Source organism: Macrosteles quadrilineatus, unplaced genomic scaffold (genome assembly GCF_028750875.1).
Source record: "Macrosteles quadrilineatus isolate MER2022 unplaced genomic scaffold, UCM_ALF_1.0 Scaffold_7__1_contigs__length_78375512, whole genome shotgun sequence".
Lineage (NCBI taxonomy): Eukaryota > Metazoa > Arthropoda > Insecta > Hemiptera > Cicadellidae > Macrosteles > Macrosteles quadrilineatus.
The window spans coordinates 5,038,106-5,048,840 of NW_026542600.1; the positions used below are offsets into that span (position 1 = coordinate 5,038,106).

The 10,735-nt window shown below is 35.6% G+C and overlaps 1 protein-coding gene across 1 annotated transcript; it reads left to right on the forward strand.

Annotated features, from left to right (window-relative positions):
- The first annotated feature begins 1,632 nt into the window (after nt 1-1,632).
- On the forward strand, nt 1,633-9,382 carry LOC128998166 (protein yellow-like). The gene is made up of 5 exons (XM_054424179.1): nt 1,633-1,914; nt 2,354-2,563; nt 3,566-3,802; nt 6,746-7,047; nt 7,391-9,382. Exons 1-5 carry the CDS (start codon nt 1,633-1,635, stop codon nt 7,647-7,649), a joined length of 1,290 nt encoding a protein of 429 aa, XP_054280154.1. The 3' UTR covers nt 7,650-9,382.
- Nucleotides 9,383-10,735: the final 1,353 nt, after the last annotated feature.

Genomic DNA, 10,735 nt, shown 5'->3' on the forward strand with positions numbered 1-10,735 from the left:
CAATAAATCTATGAATGAAAACAAGAATGAAAGAGATTTAGGAAAAACAAACAAACATCAGCTACAAAACAAGCATAACAAAGATAATGTTGGAGCATTTTCTTCTGAAGTAAGACAGCTGTTCGTTGAAGTACTTATACAATAGGGGACTGATGCGATCACTGAAGTCATCAACACTGTTACCAAGCAGTGCTGCACATACATAAAAAAAATGTACGTAAATTTCAGTTAAACATCTACAGTAGCACCGTTCCTTATTATTATTTAACTCAAGTGTCATCACAAATTGTATATTATTTATTTTTTTTAATTACATAAATTACTTCAAACACTGGAAATTATATTGACCAAAGGGCAACAGGAACTGTATCAATGGTATTACCAATACAATATGATTTAAATTGGACAGAATGAGAGCGCGAATTGGAAGAGAGAAAGAGAAAGTAGTGTACGAGTCGTGATATTCGTATGTAAAGGGCCTCGTCCCATTTAGGCGTGGTAACATTTACATAAAATGCTGCGATAAGTGAACAACTCACAGCTCACAGCTGGCGTAACCAAAGGCCTACTTCCTCGTTACTTCTCGCCTACTCCGCCCATAATGTTTTTCAACCAGTTATTATTTTTGTGGTGAGTACTTTCTGTGAATTTGAATAACAGAAATTTTACAAAAAAAATATTGCACCAAACCGGAAGAATAACAGCGTGTTTAGTAATTGTTTACACGTTTGTACATAATGTTATCAAAACCGAATGGTTTTTGTTCGAGTAATCTTATATAAATACATACATTATATCATACTCAATATTATAAATATGAAAGTTTGTGTGTTTGTTTGAAGTTCAATCACGCATTAAGTACTGGTCAGATGGGGCTGCAATTGGGTATGATGATAGCTCACGTTCCCGATTAACATATAGACATATGTACTTATTACGGGCTCCACCCCCGTGGCTCTGGAGTTTCCCATGTTAACCTTGTGAGTATTCATATTATTTAATATAATCAACGAATTTTGTCAGGTGTTTCAACTGCACAAGTCGGTTCTATGATATTCAATATCATTAAAAAGTTACAAGGATTACCAACAGGGTGCAGTACTATTTTTTTCTTCATTTATGACAACAGCTAATTTGAACCGATAAGCAACAAAAAGCTGTGAAACACAAGAGAAATGTCAAAATAGGAGTTTTTTTAAGTTAAGTTTATGTTTTCATTTATAAATAGTTTTTTTATATTGTGCGAATATTCGGTCATTTACTTTTTTATTGTTTAGGTGTAGTGGCAGAACATTATGGCTATGGTAGATGTGTGCTACAGCACACCGTAAATTAAAAGGACCAAATTTTCTAAAACCGTGTCCTCCCCCATTGGAAACGCAAAGCAGGAGTATAACTGCAATCAGCAATTTATACTTATACGCCAACCCTGAACGGAGGACAGGTGTTCTCCTAGTATTATTATTATTGTATTATTATTATTGTATTATTATTATTGTATTATTATTATTGTATTATTATTATTGTATTATTATTATTATTATTATGTATATATAATGTAATTTTTCGGCATTAGAATACACTGTTGCTTTGTCTAAGTTATGATATCACGCCGATTGTTTGTTTGACAGGATGATCTTCAGGACTGTACTCCTGGTATTTCTTGGGTGCGAGTTGGTCTCTGCTGAGTTAGAGATCATCAACCAATGGAACCTTTTTGACTTTGACATCCCCTACAACTACCCTACCAATGCCAACTACTCTACCTCGCAGAGTCCGACCACGGGTCTAGAGATTGGCTGGGAGAGGATATTCCTCTCTCTGCCCAGGTTTATGCCAGGAGCTCCCCTCAGCTTAGCCTTCATACCTCGCAACCGACCTGGCGGCTATTCAGAACTCTCCCCTAAACTACAAGTATGTTCTTTCTTATTGCTATTTAGATTTAATGTGTGTTATATGCAACCCCATTCATAGATAATTGTTTTCATGTTTTTAAGTAATGTGATTTGGATTACATACTACAACCATCACTATTGATTGTGCGTAGATTCTCGCTAACTAAGTGGTTTGTTGAACAAACTGCTGTGTACACAGTGCTAATACAATATGCAAACCCTTGATCCATAGTAAATGTAGCATTATTTTGTGGTTTGAACCTATGATGACCTATGACCTTTTGTGGACTATGATCCTTGCGATTTTAATGAACGACTACGGCTGAAGGACTTGTTCTGAAGTAATGACATTGAATTGTTCAATTTAATTATCAGACTTGACTTATCTTCACATTATCGATCTATTGTATTCTAGAGACGGTTAGAATTTTTATTGACGATGCATAATTCTGTCACAGCCCTACCCCAGTTGGGACTGGCACAGAGATGCCGCCGCTGGCGAAGTTGGGGGCGACAACTGCACAGGAATGCTCTCAGTCTTCCGCACACGTCTGGACCGCTGCAATCGTCTCTGGGTATTGGACAGTGGAGTCATGGACTCCTTAGTCAACTTCAGAGTTGCCTGTCCTCCCAAGATCCTCATCTTCGACCTCACTACTGACACTCTAGTAGGTAGTAGTTTAAGTTTAATACAACTTGGACAGTAGAGTCATGGACTCTTTAGTCAACTTCAGAGTTGCCTGTCCTCCCAAGATCCTCATCTTCGACCTCACTACTGACACTCTAGTAGGTAGTAGTTTAAGTTTAATACAACTTGGACAGTAGAGTCATGGACTCTTTAGTCAACTTCAGAGTTGTCTGTCCTCCCAAGATCCTCATCTTCGACCTCACTACTGACACTCTAGTAGGTAGTAGTTTAAGTTTAATACAACTTATACAGTAGAGTCATGGACTCTTTAGTCAACTTCAGAGTTGCCTGTCCTCCCAAGATCCTCATCTTCGACCTCACTACTGACACTCTAGTAGGTAGTAGTTTAAGTTTAATACAACTTGGACAGTAGAGTCATGGACTCTTTAGTCAACTTCAGAGTTGCCTGTCCTCCCAAGATCCTCATCTTCGACCTCACTACTGACACTCTAGTAGGTAGTAGTTTAAGTTTAATACAACTTGGACAGTAGAGTCATGGACTCTTTAGTCAACTTCAGAGTTGCCTGTCCTCCCAAGATCCTCATCTTCGACCTCACTACTGACACTCTAGTAGGTAGTAGTTTAAGTTTAATACAACTTGGACAGTAGAGTCATGGACTCTTTAGTCAACTTCAGAGTTGCTTGTCCTCCCAAAATCCTCATCTTCGACCTCACACTTGACACGCTAGTAGGTTATGAAGGTTGATATAAAAAAAAATAGTACATTGGGTGTAAATCTTGACCACGATGATTTTTTGCAATGGTTGATCGATTAATTGTTTGATCTTGTTCTTCATAGCGCAGCAGTAATATTGTCGGCGTTTACGCAATTCACTTCTTGCTTTTGAGACGAAATGATTTTATTTGAATTTTAATCTAGTAATTTTCAAGGCGTGATTCATATTATCTAAATTTGTATATTTTTTACATTTTATGTCTCAATAATATTGACAGCCTACAAACGCTTCTGTAACATTTGCAGATCCGTAGTATCACTCTTCCTCCTGAAGTCCTTCGGCCCAACACTCTGTTGACCAATCTCGTGCTGGATGACCAGAATGAGGGCCTGGATGGTCACGCTGCCAGTTGCGATAACATCTTCGTGTACATGAGTGATACTACCAACCCTGGCCTGGTCGTCTATGATGCCAGAAGAGATTCTGCCTGGAGGCTCGGTAACCCCGCGTTTTTCCCTGAACCTGACTGGGGTACTTTTAGGGTAAGCGTATATTTAACGCTAATTAGGAGCAAATGGAGAAAAATGCTTTGTGCTTATATAATAATGTTTTAAAGGGCGCTCAAAAGATTTAGAAGTAGATTTAATGGGCCAAAACTAATAGAAAATCATCTATATGACTTTTTCTAACCATGCCTTCGTCAGTGAGATATTCACTATTGGTTGCGTTTTACATTTATAAGTTTAAAACTATTTCTGATATCTTTATGAAATTTGGCGTACGAATTTCAACAGTCATGAGCTATTTGCAGGAAAGGTATCTAAAAAAATATTATTTTTTTTTTCAAAATAGTGACCATTGACTTAATTTATTGATAAATGTTGTGGACAAATGGTAAGAAAACTATATTTAGCATTGAACATTTTATATCAAATAACACCAAGCTCAAAAGGATCTGTACATAATAAATAGCTCCAAATCACGATCTGTAGGTGTGCCCCTGTTTTGCGCCTAAAATCGTAATTTCTCAGCTATTTGATTATAGATTTAGCTTTGTGTTGTTTGATATCAAATTGTTCTTGACATTTTTTTCATAAAATCTCCCATTCTTCAGTAATTTAAGTTATAAACATTAAAACTGCCATCACTTTGAAACAATAAATGTTAGTAATTATTTTCCTAAGAATAGCTTTTTAAACATCTTATGTCAAATTTCAAAAAGGTATCTTAAAAAGGTTTCTAAATATAAATTTGAAAGCCGTAAAAACCTAATGGCGGATATATCGCTAACGAGGCATTTTTGAGAAATATAATCTTATTCTTGATTTACGTATTATTTTGACCCGTTATTATTCCTAAATTCTTGTACTCACTTATGCTATAGTCTGTATATGTATAACATTTGACACACACACACGCCAATGTATGTAAACATATTGTTTATGATACAACAAATGTCAATTGGTAACCTTATATAAGCGTCACTAAAGAATTCAAAAGTAGGAGCAGTGCCTACATTGAAAAAACCACACTAACTGTAAGAATTTAAGAAAAAATCTTATATCTAAAGTGTAGGTACAGAAATATTGTAAAACGTGTCTCTTTCAATACTTTTAGATATAATTACATACATACTGGATACATAAGAAGACAGTTAATATATATAAGGTGTTATAATAACCAATGATTTCGACTAGTCACACCGATCATCACCGCGCTCATCAGAGACATCAATTGCCATTTTAACTTTTTTAAGAGGTTGGCGTCCTCTTTTAACCTTTCATTTGCACGCCCACATAGACTAAAACTGCCCGTGCTCGGAACATATCTAGCAAAGCAAGGGGTAAGCCGGTACAGTACGGAGGTGAACTGTAGCCTACTGATCAAATGTTTGTGGCAATGACCAGGATCCGAACCCACGACATCGCTGCCTTGGGCCCGAGGTCCGAAGTCCGTGACGCTACCAACTGAGCCACCGACTCACCCTAAACTCTTTTTATATTTACCTTCTTGTAAATTTTAGGTTCAAACATATCAAATAGTTTTGGTTGACGCATTTCCATTGCGTTTCTATAACAGTACCATCATGTTAAAGTGCTAATTAAGAGGTTGTTCAAAAGTATTCTTAACTATATACAATTTTAAAAACTGTTCAGAACTGTAACATCCATTGTTTTTTATTTAAAACTTCAGAATGTTGCATGATTTCCTTCTACTTTCTGATCTACTTTGCACTTTGAGTTGGTGTAAAAGCCTCCAAATTACCAATAAATATTAAAATGGTGTATATACCTGATTTATGGTAATACTCAAAATTGCTTACAGCTAGTTTCAGCACTTAGGCTATTGTGCCATCATGCATTCTTGTGTGAGCTGGTGACATCTTCAGGTTGTACAAGAATGTAGTCGTCGTCTTCTGAAGACTGTCGATTAAAGAAAATACCTCCGCCGCAGCAAACCTGCCGACTAAGCGAATTTCCAGTTGCCTGAATTGATTTTCAATTAAATGTATTTAATTAACATTAATTTTTATGAGTACATAGGCTTGCTGCTACAGGGAGGGTAAAAAGTGTGTTTTTTAGAGAAATATTATTAACTTGGTATAAAATAAATAAATTTACCAAGTTTGATCAAAATATATCCATAAACAAGAAGACTACAACATTTTACAATATTCCCCATAAGAATAACATGGGAATTTTAAAATAACAATTATTTGAATTTTCTCCGTAACTAATAATAGTACAAAAACACTTTGATATACTAAATTATTTGTTTTTTAAGCTCTTTAAGAAGGTCTGAAGATAAATTGGGAAATTTTGCGTTTGGAGGGTCAAAAATTAGAAAAACCAATTTTTACCCCATAAAACCCCCCGTAAAACCCCGTTCCCATAGTCCGATCATGCTGGTTCGCGAATTCATTCAAGTTTATCCCGCCTTACACCTTCAAACCAAATTTTATCAAAATCGGATGAAAATTACTCAAGTTATCGTTATCACGGACACATATATATATATACATATATAAAAATTTTAACGAATGGTGATTTTGGCCTCTGGGGACATCAAAATGAAAAAGTAAATCGGTCCCGGGCCTAGGTCTTACCATGCCACCTACAGTAATAGCTACTTCCCTATAGGGAAATTCGCTAAAACGAAACAGCACTTTGTCAAACACAAACTAGAGGAAAATTACGACACCTTAATATTTAAAAAGCTGATTTTGCCAACCACACTAACCCGGCGGAAGTAGAGTCTAGTCTATACTGCAATGGTATGTGTTGTAATAAAGCCTGAAGATGGCACCAACTCGGTGCTGAAACTAGTTGCTGTAAGCAATTTTGGGGATTAGCATCATGTAAGAAGTCACGCTATTTTAATAACCGTTTTATATTCAGTTTGGCTAAGCCTATGTAGCCAGTGTTTTGATCGGAAATAATTTGTAAGCACGCTTAAGCATGTGAAACCTTTGACAATTGAAACAGGTTGCCGGAGAATACTTCACTCTGATGGACGGAGTCATCGGCCTCGCCCTGTCTGCCCCTGGTCCAGAACGCACACTCTACTTCCAAGCGTTCGCCTCCAACCGCATCTCCTCCATACCGACATCCGTTCTCAAGGCTGGCCCCAACAACGGCGATGACAGTGACCTGCCTGTGACTCTGGTGGGTCATAAGAGCTCCCAAGCTGCTCCTATCGCTGTCGACCTCAGAGATGGTTCATTGGTGTTCTGCCCAGTCAGTGAGACCGCACTGGCTGCTTGGACACCCGGCTCCCAAGACCACAGGTAACAACATGGAGAGAAGAGACTTGTAATATAACTTGGTTTCACTCGAGGAGGTTGTCACTTTAATTATTACAATGGTAATATTATGGGAATCTGATTATATCTGAACAAACGAAATCTGAATAGAACAGTTAAGTTAAGAACTATTCCTAGCGAGCTGTTATGCTCAACTAAACAGGTAACAGATTATTACTGGCAAAAAATAAAGGTATGCACAATTCAAAGTCGTGGCAGCCCCACTATTGTTCAAATACAGATATGTTTTTAACAGTTTATTATAATAAATAATATTTAAACCATGTTTACAAATTGCGCATATATAATAATTAAACTTATATCCCAGGGTTCTTGCGCACGATCCTGAGCAACTCCAGTTCGTCTTGGACATCCGTTCTGCAGAGAGGGACCGTGGTGAGTTGTGGGTCGTCTCCACAAGACTCCAGAAATTCCTAAGACGGACCATCAGTCCACAAGAGGTCAACCTGAGGATCATGAGAGTAGCTGTCACGCCCACCCCTGTCCATCCTTCCCATCCTGCCCCTGTCGCACCCGTCGTGCCCAGTCCTGCTCCTGCACCCTATGGAAACTTCCTCCACTACTAAGATCAGGAATGAAACTCGTCAAAATGGATAGTACCTAATGTAATGTAGACAGTGATATACTTTTTAAAATAACAAATTAGTCCAGAAAAAGTCCAAAGTTCCATGCGTGTTGGAAACCTGAGTTTTATTGTGTTGGATATATTCACGCTTGGAATATTTGATTTTTTCATCTACGTTAAGGGTGAAAAAGCATTTTCCTTGGTAAAATAAACAATAGATATTGTAAATGTTTTCATTACTTTGTATATGCGGTTATATAATGTAATGTTGTACAATGATACTAAGCAGTTATTTAGTAATAACGATAAAATAAGATCAGTGGAATGTCAATTAAAAAGTTTTGCAATCTACTTGTTAACCATGGATATTAGAAAATACAATTGGATGGATCATAAACAAGTTACGTTACTGGCCCGTCAGTGTTTGTAACAATATTTGAGTGGATCTGCTAAAAACTTTACGTTTATAGTTTATTAGTATATATTCGGGCCAGCGACGTCATCTGTTTATGTTTATGATCAATATTGATTTGTAGAGTCATTTTGTAGAATTATAAATCCATGAAATGTGCAAGTAGTTACTAGGTGAAACCATCATATAATGATACCAGTGTTAATGGGGGGGGATATAGTCTTCAAAACAAAACCCACCAATGTTAACTTTATAAAGAAGTAAATAATATAAAAACAATATTTGAACACAAACAAAGCCAACAGATATTTAAACAACTTCCAATTCCATTAACAAGTTATTCCAATTCTTACTGCACTTAGTAGTAGAATATTTATTTTTTTATGACAGATTAAATCTTTTTGTTGCCAATGTAAATACAGTAATATAATAGACTTAAGCAAAACAGTTGATATCTTCACAAATTTTCCCCTTTCATACGGGTAAGACTAATAACAATCCATGAAAATATTATTAGCAATAGAGGTAAAATTCAATTTTAATTATAGATTTGGCTTACCTAATTAAAACTCGCTCGTGTTATCAAAACAATACAGATCAATGAAGTCCAGGATAAACCAAACAAAATATTTTCATAAAGCACTATTAATTGGTTTGAATCCCTTAGAGAAAAAAATACTGTATTTAGTAATTCTTCTAGCACACGTAGCGAGTAATATTACGAAATGATTTATAATTTAATAATGTATCATATTAATAATATAATTAATAATGTATCATACATTTGGAACCAATACCTATTGGATACTTTACCAGATTGTCTTGCAAATAGTTTTACTTTTTATTTAACCCATTTTTCAAATTTTATATCGAAAAAATTTTATATTAATTATGTGATCTTCATGATAGATGAAGATCAAGATAGATAGATTCATGATGAATTATTAACATTGGTCCCAGTAAATTTAATTATGTGTATTCACATTCTTCTACTAAACAATATGTTTTCTAATATTGTTTCAAAACCCTATGACAAAATTAAATCTTGAAACATCTCAAATCAAATATCTACATAAACCCGTTGTGCCAACAGTAGTTTCCCAAGATGTAGACATTTTCCTCCAATCGTGCCAAACCCTTATAATACTTAATTAAGTAAAGATATTAATTTCAGTGTTTTCCATACTGTCTTTACATTAGTGATTGTTAGTTTTATCTAACCTATCATACGTAATTTTTTAGATAGCTTGTATATACTGTATAAATGTAGTTGGGGTATTTTTGTACTTTTGTAAATTAAAACTTATCATTCTCTCAAAAAAGGAGTCTTGTTTTAATATCTATGTATTTTGTAATACAATTTTGTTTTGTTTAGGGAGTCGTCATGCCGTTAGAGTCAGCCAAATCTAATTATCTTCTTTGACTGTATAAGACCTAATATGGCACAAGAGTTTAAATTTAAGAAGTTCGTACATTACTTATTCAAAATTTCAAATGAAGTATGTCAAAATAAGTAACCCCGTCGCAGCAAACCTTCGTGCCCAGAGAATTTCCGGCGTTCTCGTTTTAATTGCAAATAATGAGCAAAATATGCCACGCTGAAGGCGTGTTTCTCTATCTAGATATTCATTAGGTCTTCATTTTTTAAATTGACTTTTTGTTAGTAATTATTACTAACAAGGGAACACTATCCTCCCATTGTTTTTCCTTTGTTATTGTTTTTTTATGTCAAGGGCGTTTCTTCATTAGATAAAGTTCCTATAAGCGACCTGCTTATAGATTATATTCTTTGAAGTCAATCAGCTAATAGTTTATTATGTTCATATGTTCACTGACCACAATGCTAGAAACATCAAATTCTCATACATACATCTTAACTAAGATGGTAAATCTGTAATGAATTAATTCGTCAACTAACAACACCCCATTTTAAAACATATTCTAGATCTGTTTATTTTACATTATCATGGTGGAATCACATCATATGTGTAGTTTGTTATCATTAATTAGTCTAAAGCTACACATATATGTTGTAAAGCTCACGGCATGAGTAGACGAAAGATTTCGTTTCATCTTTATCCCTCGAATCGTTTTCCTGAAGTTCTCCTTAACTTTTGCATTAATGTTTTCTATTTCCTCCCAAGTTTTCTGCCACAAGATGATAAATCAATATCACCTATCACCTGTATCAGAGCAATGAGAAGGTGCTTTGTCGGAGAGTGGTGATGTGATGGCTCAGTAGGAACAGCGGACAATTAAACACAAGTTTGCACTTCATTACCAGGAGCCAGATACTGTAGGGAGAGGGGAGGGTTAGGTATGGCGAATCCCTGTTTGACATCCCCCAAGGCTTCTTGTTGAAATATTTACTTAGAAAAGGGATCTCGGAACTCCCACCAAACGTTACCTGGAAACTTAAATATTTTAGAGGAAAGTTCTGTGCTCTCCTCTACACTACAGGCGTTCCCGCAAGTAGCTGTGTGTAAAAATACAACATATTTATTCCATGTATTATATATATGTATGTAAAAGTCCTAGGTAAATATGAATTTTTTTTGCTAATGTTGTTTTCACTTATAATAATTGAATATCGACTCAATTAATTTTATTGTCTCGCATGCGTAATTTTGTAATTCACTACAGGACATTGCCTACGTCTCTAGCTTTTAGAGAGG

Coding starts and splice junctions, on each gene's coding strand:
- LOC128998166 (XM_054424179.1), top strand. CDS start 1,633: ATGATCTTCAGGACTGTACTCCTGGTATTTCTTGGGTGCGAGTTGGTC. Junction 1,915..2,353: donor AACTCTCCCCTAAACTACAA/GTATGTTCTTTC, acceptor ATTCTGTCACAG/CCCTACCCCAGTTGGGACTG. Junction 7,048..7,390: donor CCCGGCTCCCAAGACCACAG/GTAACAACATGG, acceptor CTTATATCCCAG/GGTTCTTGCGCACGATCCTG.